Source organism: Hippichthys cyanospilos, chromosome 1, assembly GCF_059441005.1.
Source record: "Hippichthys cyanospilos isolate Australia breed blue-spotted pipefish chromosome 1, RoL_Hcya_1.0, whole genome shotgun sequence".
In the NCBI taxonomy this organism is placed as follows: Eukaryota; Metazoa; Chordata; class Actinopteri; order Syngnathiformes; family Syngnathidae; genus Hippichthys; species Hippichthys cyanospilos.
Window position 1 is genome coordinate 34,753,916 of NC_142369.1, and position 21,458 is coordinate 34,775,373.

At 40.7% G+C, this 21,458-nt stretch overlaps 1 protein-coding gene and 1 long non-coding RNA gene across 4 annotated transcripts in view; one reads left to right on the top strand and one right to left on the bottom strand.

The window, feature by feature from the left end:
- The window catches only part of olfml2a (olfactomedin-like 2A), a 34,091-nt gene that overhangs the window by 2,588 nt on the left and 10,045 nt on the right, over window positions 1-21,458 (top strand). The window contains exons 2-6 of one of the 2 annotated variants that reach the window (XM_088430759.1): window positions 9,704-9,967; window positions 13,686-13,793; window positions 13,894-14,070; window positions 15,129-15,360; window positions 18,316-18,606. In XM_088430759.1, coding sequence (XP_088286885.1) covers window positions 9,704-9,967; window positions 13,686-13,793; window positions 13,894-14,070; window positions 15,129-15,360; window positions 18,316-18,606 — 1,072 coding nt within the window. The remainder of the gene's footprint in view (window positions 1-9,703; window positions 9,968-13,685; window positions 13,794-13,893; window positions 14,071-15,128; window positions 15,361-18,315; window positions 18,607-21,458) is intronic. The other variant, XM_088430769.1, reaches the window with a different exon arrangement.
- Window positions 77-21,374, bottom strand: LOC148430202 (uncharacterized). 2 transcript variants are annotated; one of them, XR_015867553.1, is made up of 2 exons: window positions 20,800-21,374; window positions 77-489 (listed from the first exon to the last, which is right to left on the bottom strand). It is a non-coding gene; the product is annotated as an uncharacterized LOC148430202 (long non-coding RNA). The 2 variants fall into 2 exon arrangements; XR_015867554.1 differs by lacking the exon at window positions 77-489 and adding an exon at window positions 10,113-10,547.

Here is a 21,458-nt window from a genome sequence, read left to right on the forward strand (position 1 = left end):
TAATATGACCGCAGCTTTGTGTTAGGAATAACCCCGAGACACGAGTGGGTTGAGGACCCCGACACAACACACAGGGTTCAGCGCCAAGGATTTATTAACAAAAATCGCACGGCAAGCATGGGGAAAAAAGGTGCAACAAAAAGAGAGACCAAACGGGTCTAAACGATTAAGTAGTCTGGCACAAGGGGACGAGGTCAGCAGGAGAACAATCAAAAAACTAGGAACAACAAAAGAGCCCGGAGGAGTAGCAAGAGGCAAACGAGCATAGAAGCAAAAAGCTCAAGGCAAAGTACAAATCAAAACGCAGGACAGCAGAGACTCGGGATGAGAAAACACTGGAAACAACTAAGGCTTCAATGAAGAGTGGCTCATGGAATAACCCGGCGATTGTTCTCCTGCGCCAGCCGCCTTAAGTAAGGCCTTGATGACGATGGTTGTCAGGTGCACGGCCAGTGTCCCCGTCCTCTCGTCATGGCAGGAGGACCTCGCCTACAAGAAAAAAACCATGATAAGCGAGGGGTGTGACACTTTGCGAGACTTCAAAGGAAAGGGGGAACTGTTCACTTACTGTACAGTGTATAAGGTTTAATCATTGTATAAGGTTTAATCATTTTTAGATAAATACTGTATGTGGACTGCAGTAGTTCCACGTCCGAGGAGGGCCCGTGGCAAGTGCATGTATAGCTACCTTGTCTGTCTGGCATGCAAGAAACCCTCAGTGTGTCAACGCAATACAGTATACTTTTTTTTTCCCCCCTAAACAATCCGCGAAAGACAGAGGACGCGAAAATCAAAGTGCAAAGTAGCGAGGGATCACTGTATATAGGGGGGGAGGCTTCTGTGTGGAGTTTGCATGTTCTTCCTGAGTGAGCGTGGAATCTCCCCGGGCACTCCAACTTCCTCCCATATTTCAAAATTATGCATGAAGGGTTAATTGGACATACTAAATTGTCCTTGATTGGGTGCATGAATGGTTGTGCGTCTCTGTGTGCCCTGCAATTGGCTGGCAACCAGTTAAGGGTGTCCCTCTCCTGCTGCCCAAACGTGAGGATAAGCGGCTCTAGAAAATGTGTGTGTGTGTGCGTGTCTATATATATATATATATATATATATATATATATATATATATATATATATGTGTGTGTGTGTGTTTGTGTGTGGAGGCAACTCTGACTGATTAGTTTGAACTTTTCAGCTCAGACACCTTCCCCGCCAGAGAGGTGACTATCCATGTCCCAAGAGATAGCTTCTGCAGCCAGGGATTGGACCCCAAAATCCCCACCTTTGGCCACCCAGATCACACAGCACCTTACACTACGGTCCCTCTCACCGGTAGCAAGCCTTTAGGAAGATGGACCCACATTATCTGTTCAAGCTGTACCTGCCAGCCCCATGGTCGCAGGCCTGATCACCATGCGCTTGCCAGAGGGCCCTACCTCCTGGCCTGGCTCCAGAGGGCCTAGCCATAGGTCGGGGCTAGGCAACCTCGTTCTTAGAGTCGCATACCTGCATGTTTTTGATGTCCCTCTCTTACATCACATCTTATTTAATCATCAGCTCCTAGAACATTATAATCAACACATAATCAACCTACAACATGCAATAAAAAACACACATGGAAGGAAGACAAGGGACTTTAGATTATTTTTGCGTTTTGAGGAAAATGGACAGAGATGTGTTCAAAGTTACATTTCCCTCCTGCTCTGGAACATATTCTGCCATGTTCTCTTTTTTTCGTAAGAGTAGTCCTCCATTACATAAACATCGCCGCCCTAAAGGTTTGAGGGGGCACACGGCAGAAATTGTTATAACCATCACTCAGTAGTGGTGTGTACGTGTGTGTGTGTGTGTGTGTGTGTGCGTGTGTGTGTGTCTGTTTGTCTACATGTGCTATCAGTTCTTAGTTCAGTCAATTGCTGCTTTCACAGACAACTTACTCTTTCATGATTCAAACAAGCGTATACTGCTGACTAAATGCTTTCCATTTAATATAAGAATAAATATGGGATACCATGTACATTCATTCTCACGGTCCGGGTTTGAATCTCGTAATGCTGTCCTGTACGGATCATTCAGGTTCTCCTTGTTTTTGTGTTTTTTCTCCTTGTACGCAGCTTCCTCCCATACTCTCCCCAAAAAACAACAACATTAATTGCAAACCTAAATTTTCCATTTGCATTAATGTGAATGGTTCTTTGTCTATATGTTATCTGTAATTGAGTGACAAAAATCGGGTGGCCTAGACAACAGTCCAAGGGTGTACGTTGCCTTGGCTCCAGGTATCCCATAACCAGAATGGGGACAAGTGTATTGACAAAGGAGTGTAGCATTAAGCTATATTGTCAGTATGTTTCTGAAGTCATATGTTCTGAAGCGACATCAGTGCCAAGGGCGAAAACAAGAAACGAAACAATTTCAAAAGAGACTTGGAGCCACCAAGGGCACCGTCAAGTGGCGTGAGAAACAGCGCAGACAAATGCTTCATGTTTTGGTCATAAACAAATCCAAAGACAATCAGTGCTTGGTCGGGGGTGAGTGGCCACAAAGAGGAGACAGTTGCTCATTTTGCTGTGTCCAGTACTTGGCACAATATAAATACTTGGCGTCACAAAATGAACTAGAGGTTTTCTCTGTTGTTTTGTGTCTGTGCCAAAATTTCGGTATTTCATCTTTGGACTGGGCTGGTGTACAAATCTTAAGTGAAAGCAATGTCAAGTATTGTTGAAAAGTACAAATAAACAAAGCTTAATTGATCTTTTAGTTAGAAGACAATAGCCGTTTTCACACAACATTTCGAATCCCACTTGATCGGGACATTTTAAACTTAACAATAGGCCTGGAGTTGATTTATCTGTCGGTTTTAGACAAAATTTGGCAAGATGCAAATTTACACAGTAGTTGCAATCCCTCCCTAAAAAAGTAATTACCTTTTCTTATGTTCACTGAGTAGATACTTGCCGAACCCAATGTCTTAAATAAGAAAGAGAGAAAGCACGTATCTGCTCATGCATGAGGAGAACGAGACAGGAACACAAAGGGTTAGGGTTCGCGATATGTGTGGCCGGTATCCGAAGTCTTGAAATACACATTTGTGAAAGACGAACGCGCGCGTGGCACAATGCAATATGCAGCAACATGTTCCAGTAAATCGAACGCTCAGGTCCACAGCACTTCCTCAACCAACTTCTTCTTTTTGGGGGAGTCTTCAGGTGACCCTGGGCCCTGGATGCTGTTTGACAGAGCACTGATGACGACTGTCCTTTGAAAAGACTTCAACAACCATTATCACTAACATGTCCCGTAACGCACATGAAATGTGTGGAACATGTACCTACCATAACATCTACTGAAAGGTGTCAAATGGATAATCACTATATGAATCAACAACAATAATAAATCATATCAACAATCAAGAACATCTGATCAACGTAATTGCCTAACACATGATTGATTGATACACCTGTTTTACTCAACTGAGTACTACTGATTACTGTATTGATAACATCGATTAACATGTCATTATTGATTGGCACACCATTGATTGATTACCATGATTTATTAAGAGATGACTAAAGAAAGGTTTATCAAATTTCTCCAACACTTTTGTAAAAACATCAGTCTCATTGCCATTTTGTTCAGGTTCATACACTTGTTGTGTCTAGCACTCTTCTTCCTCTGTTCTGCCTGTGGTGCTACCTCAGCATACCTCAGCCAAGGTTGACATTAACTTGGTCAGTGAGACCTTGTGATAATGTCTGATGGACATTGAGATGGACGAAGAGAAAAAACAAATCTTTTTGCACACATTTGTTTTCATTGTCTTGCATTAAATGATCAATTGGCATTTGTCCAGAAGTAATGCAATCACACTTTTTCTCTCATTCCCCACTGAGTACTCGGCTGCAAATGTAGCATGCCTTCCCTGAAAATGTCGTTCCACATAGCTCTTTTTCTTATTGACATCTTCTCGCTACAGTGCAAACATTCAAGTAGTACTTCCGCATTGACAACGAATGCAAATGATTCGGTCCAAGAAATGTGTAATCCTCTGTTTCCCTCAGTTATTTTTCTCCTTTTCCCTCTGGGATGCATGTCCCATCACAGCCGCCGGTTTGTTTCCAACAGCCACTTTACTGGCCTATGATGTGACATTTCGTTTACAGAAATGTTGATCTGTAATGTTCAATCTACACATTTTTACAGCATTGGAAAATGTTAAGAATGTTTCCGTCATGCTTGTACTCCTACAAAAACCATATTAAAACAAAAAATATATTTCTCTCCCCCGTCGTTTTCCATTTTCAAACATTTTTGAAAAAGCTTCAGGGAGCCACTAGGACGGCGCTAAAGAGCTGTGGGTTGCCGACCCCAACATTAGACCATCAAAATAGTGACGTTACACTGTGCGTGGATGAGAAGACAACACAGTTAATTTTGACCTCTTCTGTCATTCTCATGAGGGGAAGCCCACATGAGCATAGCACATGTTAAATTATATATGATCAAGTAATCAAAACATTGCATTGATTGTAATGCAATTAAAAAAAAAAAGTGCTCTCCTCCAATCAGTTTTTATCACGAGTGGGCATCTTTCCAGTAAAAGATGATTCGATACGACTTACAACACAGGGAACGTAAAACGGCTCAGTGACGGTTCATTTCAAAGTTAAATGATTCGATTCGGTTTGATTAAGTGGGATTCTGATTCACTTTGATATGGCATGGTTTAAATTTGAATGGGTATGCTGATTTTTTTTTTTTTTTGTCACTTTACAATATCAATGAACGTGTCGGAAGGATACTGCAAATATGCCATTTCCTCCAAAGAGACTGTTAGATGAATCTATTGATGTAGTTTATAGTTGAATGATTCGACTTGATTCAATACAATCAAATTTTGCAAATGAAAACCAATTTTCAGATTCAAATAGTTTTTTTAACTACACCCCTTGTTTCTACGCATTTTGGATCTTGAAGGGACACATTAGTAAGAAATGAACCCAAAATGTCTGTAGACATGTGTACAAAAAATACAATACTGAATAATTAGTGTTGTACAGTTGAATGGTGTTAGACATATTAGGCATTTTTTTTCGGATTCTCACAGTGTTTCTTTAATTGAAAATGTTTTCCTAATGTTCTTTTAATTTATGATGTGGAACAGGCCAAAAGTTTTGACACACCTTCTCATTCAAAGTGTTTTCTTTATTTTCATGAATGTTTTCGTAGTAGATTCTCAGTGAAAGCATCAAAGCTGTGAATGAACATGTGTAACGATGTACTTAAAAAAATGAAGTGAAAAAATCTTTTATAATTGTAGTTTCTTCAAAATAACTACTCTTTGCTCTGATTACTGCTTTACACACACTCTTGAAATGTTCCCGATTAACTTCAACTTGAAATGGTTTTCACTTCACTAGTGTGCTTGATCGGTGGAATTTCTTATTTTATCAATGCCGTTGGGACCACTAGTTGTGTTGTGCAGACGTCAGGTTAACACACAGCTGACAACCCTATTAGATAACTGTTCAAGTTCCTATAATGGCAAGAATCAATCAGATAATCAAAGAAAAACCAGTGGCTATCTTGAAGAAACTGATTGAGAAGGTGTGTCCGAACCTTTGGTCTGTACTGTATATGGTAAAGAAATTCATTTCAATGCCTTCACTTGTGTCTGTATTGTTTGACGTGACAATGTACTGTGATAAGTAAAGACTGCAGAGAATTTGGACACATTAAAGAAACTCAGCAGGAATGTCGATATGTACTCCCAAATGCAGTGAGGGCTTGATATACTTTGTATTTAGCTAATTAACATCCCAGTGACAATGACTTAAGTTTGAACCCCATTTCTTGCAGTTCATCTATGAACAAAGGGTTCACATAACATCCCTTAGTAAATGACTTTTTAGGTCCTTCCATTCAGACAAAGCTGGAAATTACAGCTGAGCATTTGAGGGTTGTCACAGGACAAAACCACTGCCTGCTTGAATTTTAATGTACAATTGAGCAATTAATTACTTACTTTCAGAGCACTATGGAGGAAATGCTTGTTTACATGAGCATGGCTACACATACAAAGGGCCACACAACTGACGTTCTAAAGCCTACAAAAGCTTTTAAATGCACCATGTAATCTTTAGCGCCCTTGTGTTTTTGCAACCTTGAGTAAATTGGGGGTTAACTTCACCAGTCAGAAATCGTTAGCCATAAATGATCTAATTGAGCTCTATGGCTTGCACACATGTTTTTCTCCCACTGTGCAGGCATGAGTTCCGGGTTGAGCTCTATTCTTTTGACCTTATACTTCACAGGTATCAAACGCAAGGCTCAGGGGGCCAGATTTGGCCCGCCACATCATTTTATGTGGCCCACAAAATGCTAATGATGACTTCAAGTTTCTGTCTTAAATACCAAACATTAAAGTTGTCTTCAGTTTTGACAATTTTTCTGTTATCAATCTTCCTTGACAGGTTTTAGTCGCCTCTGATTTCGCGATAAAGCAAAGGTCGCATTGCGATATCTGTGGCAAATATATTAAAATGACCCCCAAAAAACAGAAGCAAATGATTAAAATAGACAAATTCTATTTATTCATATTTAGAAGTCACACATCATTGATGTTTCTGAGCACACATTAAGCATTTTTTTTTTAAATGTAACATTTTTCATTTCAAGCAGAGTTGGTTGTGCAATATTGACATAGTCAAGAGGACTGTGTTAATATCGCACAACCAAATCTCTCGCTCTCCAGTTACACCATTCATGCAACACTTTTGAAGCGATTGGAATGAGTAGATGTAAAACACGATTCATAATATGACAAAAATCATGAGACAAAAGCCACTCCAAAGCAGAATAAAATAAAAAACAAAATATTACGAAAATAAGGCGTTTCAAAACTGATACTCTATATAACCTACATTGTAGCGGCTACAGTTTTGCAAAGATGACACTCCCTCCAGAAGTGAAGAGGGTTGAAGAGGGATGATGAACGATTCTTTACAGACTTTTACAGACTCATTTTCCATTGGTTTTGCATGTCACTTAATTACAGAGAACGGAGGATTCCATTGATACTACAAAGAACTGTTAACATTATTGTAGCAGTAATCTAAATTCTTAAATCCTTTTCAATGACGCGTCACGTTTGAATGCCTTGTAGCACCCGGACGTGACAGTGTGACCCTCTGCTCTTCCAGAGGTAATATATGAGTGAGAGCCGAGCCCTCCCTTGATCTTGGTTGGTCTGAGTTACTATTCTGCTGTTTAGCATTTAGGTTTGTCCCAGTCTTCTTTGTAGAGTTCTCTGACAACCATTTACACTTAATTTGCCCTAAAGGCCTATAATGATGTAAATATGAAGTCTGAATGAGTTTTGTGCACAAATTTACATTGTAGCAGGTCAAGTCTTGCAAGTCAATGGTTCCCAGCTCTTCCGACTAGGACCCTTTGAGTGCAGATGTTTGGCTGTTAGTAATGGGAATTGTGAAACCATAAATATTGAAAATTGGTCACTTATGATCATGTTAGTGATCAATGATAGAATTTGAGGTTTTCTTTGTGAAAAAAAAAATAGGAATTAAGTAATGGGGTGTGAAAATGCAAGTAAGATTTTTTTGAGAGCTCACAAAAAGACACAAAAGTCCCTTGGATTAATTGGTCCTTGACTTCAGTTTGAAAGGTTCAATTGGTGTTTGAGGGCAGAAAAAACTGTTGTTTGGAAGAATGGATCGATACCTTGAGAAGGCTGGAGGTTTGTAAATCAGATATTAACAGTGTCAGTTACCACTGGGCGGAGAGTAAAGTTTGTTGAAGTCCAAAATAATTGAGAGCGGATACACGTTCCATGTCCATCCACGAGGAGTACGCTATGTCGGCTCTCTTATTCTTTGAATAAGAAGTGGATAGAAAATGGATTTTACGGGACAAATAATAGTCCAGGAAATTGGGCAAGGTTAAGCCACCAAGAGCTTTGGGGGATCTGCAACACTGCTCTTCTCTGCTACGGTAGTTCAATCAGCTAATCCAGTCTGTTTTCATGTGGTTGTAGCATTTGTCAACCTGCTGTGCTATAACTTGACATGGGTCAGGTTGAGTCTGGTTCTGTATGCAGGATTTCTGCTCTGCTTCAGACATACCCCTCCTCTTTATTCGTGCGGTAATGGATGGGCAGGTCACCCCTGCCACACAGCTCCCCCCATCACTCAGCCTGCATTCCTTCACTAATGAGCCCCCAACCCCACCAATCACTGGCCCCCTCCATCACTTTCTTTGCTAAGCCTGATGGTCTATTGCAAGTGCAACGACGAAGGATAAATCAAAAGCAGAAAAAAATTGATTGCTAATATATATATATATATATATATATATATATATATATATATATATATATATATATATATTGTTCTGTGCTTTCCAAATTGAAGACTCATTCTGGTATTGAAATTACAGTGGGCCCCCGTGTTACGAACTTAATCCGTTCAGCGGCTACGCTCGTAACTTGAACTGCTCGTATGACGGGTAATCCAAACCTATGTTAATTAGTGAATGTGTGCAATGCGTGCAAAAACCTTAGGTAAAAACATCACGACTTTATACACATATTAAAAATGAGTAACATAATCTACTGTACAGTTAAATTAAATAACATATACAAAGGAAAAATGACATTTACCTTTGGGGCGACGTGACTTGAGCTGGGTGGAGGCGGAGGGGAGCAGAGACCAACCCGCAGAATTTATTGATTTTCTTAAACGGGAACTTTTCTCAAACTAGAACATATCACCGGCGATTTCCTTCTCTTTAATCCATAATAGAAGAAGCCCCTCAATTTTGTTGTCGATCGAGGTCCGTCCCCCAGCAAGGAAAGCCTTGCCCTTAGAAGATTGCCGAGCGGTTATGGCCATACTCATGAGCAAGGTTAACCATGCGTGCGCCTCTTTAAAATATTACTGTCAAATCCAAACTATACACTACAGGGGTCTTGTGGAAAGTTTTTACATTAGAAAAGGTTTACAAACACACATTTTCCATATATTTTTGGTGGATACGTGAGCCAATCCTTCTCATATATGATGAACCAGTGGAAAGTCTTTAAGACTGGAATGATATGTCCTGATCTTTTTGTTCTGGTCTAAACTCGAGCTGTAGCGTTCTGAATAATCTGCTGCTGTTTGGTGTTCTTTTTTCTTTAAGATCCAAAAACAAGTCTTGGTCATCTTATGAATGAGGCAACCATTGTTTTATTGCTCATACGAAATGAAATTGTAATAATTTGTGGGTTTTTTAGCTGAGCCAAAAAATCTGCGTTGTCAGATGTTGCTGTGTCGTCGGACTGCCTTTTATGCTTCTATTATATAATTATAAAACCTTTTGAGTTGAGATGCTCTAGTTCTACAAGGCTGGTGCTGTCTTTGACATTAGTTGTTAATTTCCAACATAAAATAAGGACTTCAAGCTGTCCTTGCATTCGATATATGTTGTGTGATACTGGTACATGTTGCGGTCTTCTGTGATCCATAAGAACTGTGTCACCCAGCCAGGATGGGGAGACTATTTCATGAGAAAACTAAGGTCATTTTATTTACAGTAAATTCTCTTTATCCCTGCAAAATATCGACCTACCCACCTGCTGTCATTCATGTTCACCAATGAATGAACAGCATTACAGGTTCAGTAAATTTCTTATTTGTATTTTCAGATATTTGGAGAGACAGAGCCTGTCCGTATGGTATCAGAGGGCTCAGACTGCCGATGTAAATGCATCATGCGACCTCTGAGCAGGGATGCTTGCATGCGGCTGCGAAGTGGCAGTGTGCGTGTGGAGGATTTCTATACAGTGGAAACAGTCAGCTCGGGCTCCGATTGCAAATGTTCCTGCACCGCGCCACCATCCTCCCTCAACCCCTGTGAGAATGAGTGGAAGATGGAGAAGCTAAAGAAGCAGGCTCCTGAGTTATTGAAGGTGAGTCAATTCCCAGTTTTTAAAATGACACAAGAAAGCATAGCTCAAAATCCTGAACGCAAACTTTGAGATGTCATAGCTCCAATTGTTACATTCAGAACCGAGAACTACTAGGCAGCTGGACCCCAGATAGACGGACAGCTCGTAAAGAGTCCAAAAAATGTTTATTAAACACAAAGTGAACGTACTGCAGGGAGGGCAAAAACAACACGTGCAAAATACAACCGAAAAGTGACCCTAAGGTACCCTAAGTTCAACAAAATTAGTCATAGCAGAAAAATAGTGTTTTGCAAGGAATACACACCCAAAGAGAACAGGAAACGGAGCCAACAGGGGAAAAGCTAAAAGTAACAGCCAAAAATGCAGCAACTATGATAAAACTCAAAAGGAAAAGTATTAACTTAAAACTGGCAAAGCTGGCGAACAACAATAACTCAGCAACTGGGAAGTGAATGGCACAAATGGCAGCGCAGAATAATCTGACGCAATTCTCCTGATCCGGACGCGCTTAAAAAGCCCCTGATGGTCAATGGGAAGCAGGTTCGTGGCATGTGGCTCCACCCCCTTGTCAGGAATCTCTCTGGTCAAACATACATGAGAGACAATTAGGCAGAGACATGACACCTATGACTTAGACGTTTCAATTAACACGATAAACTGAAGGTTGTAGTTTTTCTACTAGGGTGTTTCCTTTTGCAAATACCAGGCAAGCTACAATTCTTTACATGGAGTCCAAATAACCAACACCTATTCGATCCTCAGGATTGTGCGGTACATCAACAACACGAGAGTACGCTTCTTTATATTCGTGGGGTGACTTTAATTTAACAAGTAGAAAAACCTCGCTTGATTTTTAATATCTACATGAGTGCAGACTGAGAAAGTGGGGTTTCATGATTCTACCGACCCAAACTAACAAATCGTCAGCTCAATCAAGCATGCCACCCCGAAACTAACCCCTTTGCTAATTGAAATGCTATACTGTATATCACAGGTAGTGATGGAGAAATCAAAGCTTTTTTGATCCACTGAATCAGTCTGAAGCAAATGTGTTGAAATGGGTCGGTATCGCGAAGCATTCACATGAATCCGTGTTGAGCATCACGACACTGATTTCTGAAACACTGCATCAATGGGACAATTGTTTCAAAATGGGTCAGCATTTCAAAGTATTTGACACAATTCAGTATGGTGACATATTTTGGATAAAATCATATTGCATTTCCGTTTGACATTTGGGCAATGTGTAATAAAAATGTAAGACACTATTGTATCATTCTTACAAAACAAAAAAGTGAAATGCGTGTGCAACAAGATACTGTGATGGTAGACATATAAGGTGGGATAGGCACTCGCAAGCCTGCGACCCTTGTGAGAATATGAGGTGATAGGAAATGGATGGCTCATTGGATGGATAGTTATATAAAATGCTTGAAACACTGGAATGGGTATTTGTGTGATTTACATATTTTTATTCCAAAATAAAATAATTTCTGCAGCATTTGGTTCCTATTTTTCCGATCACCACTCCAGTTTTGGAGATGACCCTATCACATGGCATCGGAGTTGCAGGCATTTGAAAATAGCTCACGTGGGGCCTGGCCGGGCTCAGCCCGAAGAGATGACGTGGGTCCCCCCTCACATGGGCTCACCACCTGTGGGAGGGGCCATAGGGGTCGGGTGCAAAGTGAGCTGGGCGCCGGCCAAAGGCGAGGACCTTGGCGCACCGATCCCCGGCTACAGAAGCTAGCTCTTGGGACATGGAATGTCATGTCTCTGGCAGGGAAGGAGCCGGAGCTGGTGTGCGAGGCCGAGAAGTTGTGACTAGATATAGTTGGACTCACTTCCACACGCAGCTTTGGCTCTGGTACCAATCCTCTCGGGAGGGGTTGGACTCTCTTCCACTCTGGAGTTGCCCGCGGTGAGAGGCGCAGAGCTGGTGTGGGCATTCTTGTTGCCCCCCAGCTCAGCACCTGTACATTGGGGTTTAACCCAGTGGACGAGAGGGTAGTCTCCCACCGCCTTCGGGTGGGGGGACAGATCCTGACTGTTGTTTGTGCCTGTGCACCAAACACCAGTTCAGAGTACCCACCCTTTTTGGAGTCCTTGGAGGGTGTTCTGGAGAGCGCTCCCCGAGTGGTGCTTTGTCATTGGACTTCTGTGCTCATCACGGATTCTCCATAACAAACACCATGTTCAAACATAGGGGTGTCCATATGTGCACTTGGCACCAGGACACCCTAGGCTGCAGTTCGATGATCGACTTTGTGGTTGTATGATCGGATTTGCAGCCGCATGTTTTGGACAATCGGGTGAAGAGAGGGGCAGAGCGGTCAACTGATCACCACCTGGTGGTGTGCTGGCTCAGATGGTGGGAAGGATGCCGGTCAGACCTGGCAGACCCTGGCTCCTCTAAAAACCACATAATTCTTCTCACTATGTATGTAATATCAACAGCGGCCAGAGGTGGCGCCAAAAAAACAAAGATCAAGCACAAACGTATGAACTGGAACTAAATCATCTCCAAAACATTATTTCGGGTGCAGCCCACGCGGCCCGGTACCAGTTGATCCATGAATCGGTACCGGTCCGCGGACCGGGGGTTGGGGACCACTGCTGTACAGTATGTAGGCATTTATGTAAGTATATCCAGTGTACGCATGTATATATGTATGTATTTATAGTAGAGTATGTACAGTAGGTATGTATATTATGTAGTGCGCATGTATGTATATTTATGTATGTACTTTGTATGTATGTATGTATGTACTGTATGTATGTGTATGGCTGAATTGATGGATGGATGCCAATATATAGTATGTGAACAAACAAACTATGTGTTGTTGCAAATTAATCTAATGCTTAATCTAATCTTCACCTCAGCCTCCGTCGTTTTCAATTATGTGTGCAAATGCCCTTTTCCTCTCAAAACTCACAACATATTAAGGGATCTCGCATGCCCATTTATGGACACTGTGAAATTGAGTCCAACTGACAGACCCTAGCCCCGCCTTAAGATACCTGGCATTGACACGTCGACGGTCACCGGCCACACAGCGTAGGACATAACTACTCCTCCTTTCCACAGTCATTTGATCTTCCCACGGTTACAATCCAGGATCAGAACGACGTATCATGATACTTTCCCCGCGAGCGCTAGGCTGATGTCGAGCTCCTGCTTTGAGTGCGACATCACTCGATGTTGCACCAGATACAACGGATCATGGGTTCCACGTATTGTGATTCTTCTGCAGTGAGCGATCGGCACTTGAGTCGAGCATCTGCTTCAAGCGTAACATCATGAATAACAGGTGTCAAACTCAAGGGTCGGGGGCCAGATCCACTCCACCGTATCATTTTTTTGTGGCCCGTGAAATGATGATTTGACTTCAGGTTTGTGGCAAAATACCAAACCTGCAAAACATCTTCAACTTTTAAAAGTTTTTTTGGTGGGAAAAAAAACCCACAAATTTTTGTTCCCAATCTCTTTTTCGTTTTTACTCGCCTCTGATTTCAAAATTAGCAAGTGTGTGACAAACTTGACTTTACAGTCTTTACAGCCCTCTGACAAAAACTTTAAAAACAAAAGGTGGCCCACGATAACGATGAGTTTGACACACCTGCTGTATATCAATGCATGTGTCTGGTTTTGCAGAACAGATTACATAAAGATGATAGGAGAAAAATGAATAATTGTTACATTTCATTTAACCACCAGCTCCAATCCATGGTGGACCTCCTCGAAGGAACCCTTTACAGCATTGACCTGATGAAAGTCCATTCATACATCAACAAGGTGGTGTCCCAGATGAACACCTTGGAAGAGGTAGACAGCAACTTTGCATCGCGATTGCTGTGAAGAGTTATAGCTACAGTATTCTATTAAGTTAACACTGCTATTGTATTGACAATGTTACCTTTTGCAGACAATCAAGACAAATCTAACACGAGAGAATGAATTTGTCCGTGACAGCATGATGAGCCTAACCAACCAGTTCAAGAGATATGATAACTACTCCAACATTATGATGAGCATCAAAAAGGAGATCTCTAGACTCAGTCTACAGCTGCTTCAGAAAGACTCTTCTGAGACTAAGGTTCAGGTTAGAAAAAGAAAATAAAGCCATCTTATAATGTACATTAAATGTCTGCACGCACTCACTCTTGCTTCACCATCATTTTCACATAGAAACATATTCTAAAGTACCGTAATTCTGCAAATATAAAATGAATCTGTGTATACTATGCACCCTTAATTTGGGGGTCAAATGCAGGTACTTTCTATCTATCTTCTATCTCATATTTTGTAAACTCGTCATATTCATTCTTGTGTTCATGCTCGTAATTTATTTTTGCTGCGGATTTAGTGTCTTTCAGATTTCCCACATTGTGAACAGTCAGTGAACACCTAGCCAGTCTCATTGATTGCACTCCAAGTAGCTTTTACGACGTGGTTCGGCTTCATTTTACCTTACATACCCGAGGTTGAGCAGCATGCGTGTTTGACCAAGTTTATGATTGTGTGTATATGCCAAAAGACCACAATTAATAAAACGAATCAAATGGAATACCTTTCTGTGTTCTCTAAGAGGTGCACTCTTAATTGAATCTACTGGAGACATCATAACTGTTACATGATCCTCTCGGTTTTAGTCATTTCCTGTGTGCGAACAAGGATGGACTCGGATGTTGGGTCAGTCTGCTCGCTCCTTTTATCGAAAATTATGCCGTAACAGGCTCAGCTAATACGAGCTGCTGTTAGCTGCAACAGCTGCTGGTTGCTACCAGCCACCTGGTGTTCTCTGTTACGATCATTAGACTACGGCGATATAAAAATGCACATCAACAATGCATCTGACATTTTGGTAACAAAGAGTGGACTGCGCGAGGCATAAAATGTTGACCATCCTTTAGTGAGGGCGCTAGTCCAGCTGGTATTATTTAGATTTTTATTCACTTGGAATTTTTTGTTCCACTTCACGTTTATGTGTGTTAGTCTGTCAGATTAAATCTCAGTAAAACACTCAAATTTGCAATTGTGCGTTCAGAAAAGAAATGAATGTAAATATGAAACATTCAATGTGTTTGCATACATTCTCAAAGCACTGTAGCTCTTACTATTCAAAACATGCTGATATTACCTAAATACATATGTTTCCAGCATAATGATGAGACCAAGACCAAGAGTGTCATTAAGCCACTCAATAAAAAGCCCCCAGCATCCAAACCCAAAGAAAAAGTCATCAAGCCCAAGAAGGAGGTCACCAAACTCGTAAAACCATTGAAGCCAGATCCGACAGCCAAAACCAAATTGGTTGGCCACCAGCCAGGTGTGGTCAGAGGCATTACTTACTACAAGGCTGCCAAGACTGATGAGGAAGAGGTCAGAGGAGGTGAGCATTTCCGATTTGGAAGTTTAATCTTGAATGTTCGGCCAGAATATTCCACTTAATTGAAAACAAACTTCTTAAACCTAAGGCAAACTTTGTGCTTAATATGTACTTTTACTTCTCTCACCAACCCTTATGCAATAATCTGTATGGATCCACTTGCGTTTTCTGAAACTAAGCCAAATGACTTTTTTCAGAAATTTCGTTTGACCTCATGACACTTTGATGACTCAGCATCAAACAGCAAACATGCAAATAAGATCTTTATTAGTGTACTATGATGGTATGTCAATCAGTACTAACACAAACGTAATTTCAGAGAGGGTTTGTTAAGATCACAAATCTAAATGCAAAACAACTATCCAGGTTTTAGACACAAGTTTTTTTTTTTTTTTACATTTTCTGGTTGAGACTCCAGGTTTTGAATTGCTTTCAGAGAGTAGGAAATCCAAATCTTTTATTGACAAAATACATGGAGCACATGGAATGCTCTGTCAATGGAGCGCTGCCATAGCCATGACATGCCTCAGCTTTACTCCTCACGGCTATACGTGGGGACCCTCACTACTACAGAGAAAACATTTCCTGACTCCTTCCAATCCTCTTTAAGTCTAGTTGAATGAATAGGTATGCTGCGTTTGCACAGGGCACACGCACATGAAGCTGTCAGACCGGGTGTTCTGCTGTGTATGTGAGGCTCAAAGTGCTCAGCCATCCCTGTCAAATACGTGAAAGTTTTGGTGGCATATAAATAATCTCTAACAAAAAGCAGAAAGCTTTTTAAGATAGGTATTCTACATTCTATAGTCTTTATTTATACATGGTAGGTAAGGAGCCCCAATGCCGCAGAGGCCATTTTAAACACATTTTAAACAAGTGCTTTTTATTTTTGTTTGTTTTTGTTTTTGTTAGTTTTCTGTTGATGGCCACAGTTATACCACAGCAGCTGGTCTTCAGCATTTGCTCAATGGCGTTGTTGGAAGTTTATAAATATGAACACTATGAAACGAACACTTCGATTCATCAAAATTAAGTGAAGCGTCTATAAGGTAATTGCAAATTTAACCTACAACTTATGAGTTATACTTCATAGAGTATGGTAAAAATAAAAAGATTTAAAAAGTTTTATGTAACGATGTAATATACAACATTTCCATCAATAGATACACCCTTCATGCGGATCATAATGTCCACTTTGTATGGAAGTAGTTCAAGAGAGATGTTTATTTATTTTAGTGGAAATGGAGGCTGTAATTTGTGATGCTATATATACACATCAGTACCACAAATTATAGCCGCCCACAAATGGGATCAACATCGGTCAAAATCCAGCTGAGGACAGTTATTCCAGGCCCTGTTCTCATTCTCTCTGTTCCTCTTGAGAGCTCTGAAAAAAAGATGGAAGCACTAAACAAACAAATTTATATAAACACTATTTCATTACATTGAGTATTTCCATCAGAATTACAAAAGTATTTTGGCCGTTCCTCCAGTGATGGTAAAGTGAAAACAAATTGATGACTGAGTTAAAGACTGAAACCGGAAGGTCTCCAATATGCGACAACAACCTCAACCAATTAAAAATTTGGATTTTAAGCTTCAAATTTCCAAGCGCCAGCCTCAAAATCTTCAGGATTTGGAGATGATCTGCAGTGATGAGTGGATGAAAATTTCTTTTGATGTGTTTTCAAACCTAGTAAGTGACCAAGAAATGTCTTACAGCTGTGCTTGCCAATACAGCCTTTCGCCAAGTATTCATGTTTTTCTGGGAGATCAAATACTTATTTCTCTCAGTGACATGTAAATTATTTTTTATTTTTCATGTCATTCCCTCAATTTTTTTTAATATACTGTCTATAACTGTTAAAATAATGCTGCCTTAAAAATCAAAGACTATTCATTTATTTCTTACTGTGACAACTGCCAGTGGGGAATCAAATACTTATTTCCTCCACTGTATTTGTCATGATCTCGTGGCATGTTGGTGAGGAGTGTGGGAAAGGTGGAACCAATAATTGGCTGGGGCTGATAGGTTTGAGGCTCAAGAGATCATTGAATACAAAAAAAAAAAAAAAAACTGAACAGGAAGGGGAATGCGCAAAAATATAAAGTACAACAGAAACACCCAGAACAAAAACAAATTTACAGGCAGGTGGGGGCAAAACGGAGAAAATCAGGACCAGGAGCAGAGTAATGGCAAGTCAGCTTGGGCGAGGCAGCAGGGAGGTAACGCAGCACCAGGCAGCACAGAAAATAAACAATGACCCGAGAAGAACCGAATGCAAACTGGGAGCTTAAATAGACTACACACTTAACAAGAAGACACGACACAGCTGGGAGGGAGACAAAACGCAGGGAAAGCTGATTGGATGACGAGGAGGGCAGGAAAACAGGCAGGTGGACAAGATCAAATGATAATGAGACACTGACAGCAAAAGGAGATGCAAGGGGAAACAAAACTTGAAAATTGTTATTGTGTTTACCATTTTTATAAATATTTTATAAATATTTAACAATTACTTTTGTTCAACTGTTACAAAAAAGTTAGAGTTAAAAAAAAGTGAAGTTAAGTGAATATTCAATTTCAATATTTAATGTCAATTCAATTTTGATATGCACTTTTCAAGTTAACCAAAACACATGCTTAAGATAGCTGAAATTAAAATGAAAAAGCAAATGTGAAACACAGAACGGTTCGCTGAAATGTATTTAAATTAATTGCTGTTATATGTAGAGAACGCCCGCCAAGGTTGGCCCCCCTACATTTTTAACACACCAAATCTGGCCTCCTTTGCAAAAAGTTTGGACACCCCTGCTGTAAATGGTGGGTGATGAACAGCCGTGGTAAAGACAAGCATTTGCCACCGAGGGGACCCGGACCCCCCCCAGACACTTTGTTGTACTTGAGCAAGACACCGATACCCAAGGCCAACTAACCCTGTTTCTGCTTTTTGTCAGACAACCCAGGCAAAACATTCACACGCCATCATGTCACTGAATCCCAATATGAGGATGGCGGCGCTGAAATGGTTCTTGAAGCCATGGATTCCACAATTGCACAAGCTACTGCACCGACTGCATTTCCCACCAGTATCACGTCTGATGCTGCCATTGCTCCGACCACTGCCATTGCACCAACCACTACTATTACCACCCAAAAAACAGCAGCTGTGGAGAGGGTGGCCCCCACTATTGTATTACTACTGGACAACAGCAACAACAACAGTCGACCCATTCTTCACAGAGCAGGTGTTGAATATCTGTTGAACTTTGTCTAACCAAAATTAAATTCCCCTCGCAGAAATCTTAACATTTACCAAAATATTAGAAACAGGTGTTAGTTTGATGCTGTGTAGTTCTAGCTCTAGTAAGAAGACTATGGACCAGGCATGGCAAACTTATTTTGGGTCAGTGGCAATGTTCCCTCTAATTTTCTATGCGCCTGAGCATTCACACAAACTCCCTGAGTAGGCTTTTTACCACGGTGAGCAACTTCTGACATGCACACAGTGAGTCATCGTGCACATATCTGATGCTCCTAAAGTGACCGATATCACATAATTCACAATTTTTCATTCATGAGCAATGAAGGAGGGGGGCTCTGAGTAATGTGCTTTTGGGTACTTATCCTGTCGTTGAAGGGACAGCTGAGGTGAAAAGCGTTGTCCAGGACCAATAAGGGAGAACAATGCACCTGTGATTGACATGTACTTTAAATTTCATTTTTTGTAATGACCAAGAGCTAGAAAGTTATTTATTTGTTTGTGGGTTGTTTTGACTCACTGCCCAATGGACATTTATGTTACTGCCCCATTAAGGCAGAGGGAAAGGTGTATAATGCTGGCCCTTTAAGAGCCTTAGGCCAGCATCACAGGGGCAGTTGAGATTGATCGCAGATTCGAGAACACCATTTCTTTACCGTAATGTTTGCCTTTTATTTAAAGTATTTTTGTTTGAAGAGCTTTGGAACTACTATGGAATTACATTTATTATTTTATTGAATCAAAGATAGACGTGTGGATTCTTTTTTAAATTTTATTCATTGCATTTGAACCTGGGCAATGTTGCTTCACAAATCACAACTATTTTTGTTTTCAACACGTTTGTCATTCATATTATTTTGATATCTTGAGCAATAAGTGTTTTAGACATGACAGTGTGATGTATATAGCACTTGTCCCCATGGCAATAAACGAGCCATGTTGTGAAAATTAAAAAAAAATCTCACTCACTTTCACCGCTTGTTCTTCTACTTGCATATACTCCAACAGTCATTCCATCTTAAAAGAATCGCATTTCTTTTTTACTTTCGCTGGATGAGTGGATGTGTCGCTGTTCGTTCGTTTTGCAAAGAGGTTAGCATGTGCATCTCTTAATTCCGCACTGTTTGCTAGCTAACCTGCACTGGGTGTATATGCAGGGAGCGTTTCTGTCAATGCTTTTGATTGAATGAATAGTGTAAGTGAAACTTATCGTATCATTGGCTGGACACTTGTCACTCGCTGTCTCGATGCAAAATGGTACAGAAAACAATATTATTGGTCTAATTAATCTGATAAGATGAGGTCTAATATTAGATATCATTTAATATGTTTATATTGCATTTTGTTTTATGTACAGCATAGCTTTTCTTGTGCGCTGAGAACATGCGAGCAGTGTGCAATTGCGCATGCGCGCAGTTTAGAGGGAACACTGGCCAGTGGCCACATGGAGGAAAGTCTATCCTCAAACAGGGCAGACAGGTAGGATACTGCTCTGTATCTCAAAAACAATTAGTCTCAATTATATGTAGATTTAACCTCTGCACACTGGTCTGGTTCCAGTTCCAATTTATAAATATTATATAAAAATCCATCCATCCATTTTTTAGAGCCGCTTATCCACACAGGGTTGCAGGCTTGCTGCCGCCTATCTCAGCTGGCTTCAGGCAGAGGACACCCTGAACTGGTTTCCAGCCAATCGCAGGGCACACAGAAACAAACAACCGTTCACACACCCAATCACACCTCAGGACAATTTAGTATGTCCAATTCACCTGCCATACATGTTTTTGGAGCGTGGGAGGAAGCCGGAGTGCCTGGAGAGAACCCACACGGGCTCGGGGAGAGCAAGCAAACTCCACACAATAGTTATAAAAAATGTATTCTATAAATTTCAATAAGGTGTAAATAAATGTGTTCAATCAAATCAACATTTTTTATAATGTGTAATCATCGGTGCAGTAGTTGCTATTGATATTACATGGTCAGTGCCGCTCTGATGGGACAGTAATTTATTTTTCCTACCGAAAGCGAAGGAGGAAAACCTTCGCCAATGTAATTCTAATAACATTTTGTATGTGTTTGTGTCTAGTGTGCAGCCGAGCGAGGTGCACGATGATCGGTTTGGGAGTTAGGACGACCAAACATAAAAGACAAACACTGCGATACAACACAAACTTACCTTTGAAAGAAAGGCCAAAAAGAGCAGCTGTCGCTTGCTTGTATTGCTGACAGCCCACTGCATGCACTGTGTTATCGCCTGTTGTTAAATGTCGTCCTGCCATGGAGTCCATACTGTGCAGCACTTGTGTCATTTGTCCTGTTGGTGCCGATGGACTTCCCACCTTTTACTGTTGTCTGTTTGTATTGTCCGTGGACGACCGGGGTAACTAACCGGTGTTGACATATTTGCCAAAGTTTTGTTGCTTCTGCACTATTGCGCAGTGATGAATTGTATTTGTATTTGCTTGCTCTCTCACTTGCTTGCCTCAGGCTTTCAAAGAACGGTCTGTCTGAGACACTGTCGTACATGTGCTTCATTTACATAACACCAGTAAACGGCAATTCTCAACTCTACACAAAGCGGCTTTAAGTTGCATGTAACAAAGGGAAATGTTCTATGATCCTTTTTCCATTTGTTCATAAAATATATATTTTGTATAGACCACAGAATAAATAAACAAATACAATAAAAGGCAAAGATCTCAAGGAAGGAAAATAACTCAATCAAAATCTGTGGTTGTACAACTTCTTTGCAAGGAGTGCAGTGAACAGAAAAGACCTGAACACTATAAAATAATGCTGTATTGTCTCATTCTGGACACTGGTTATCATTCACCT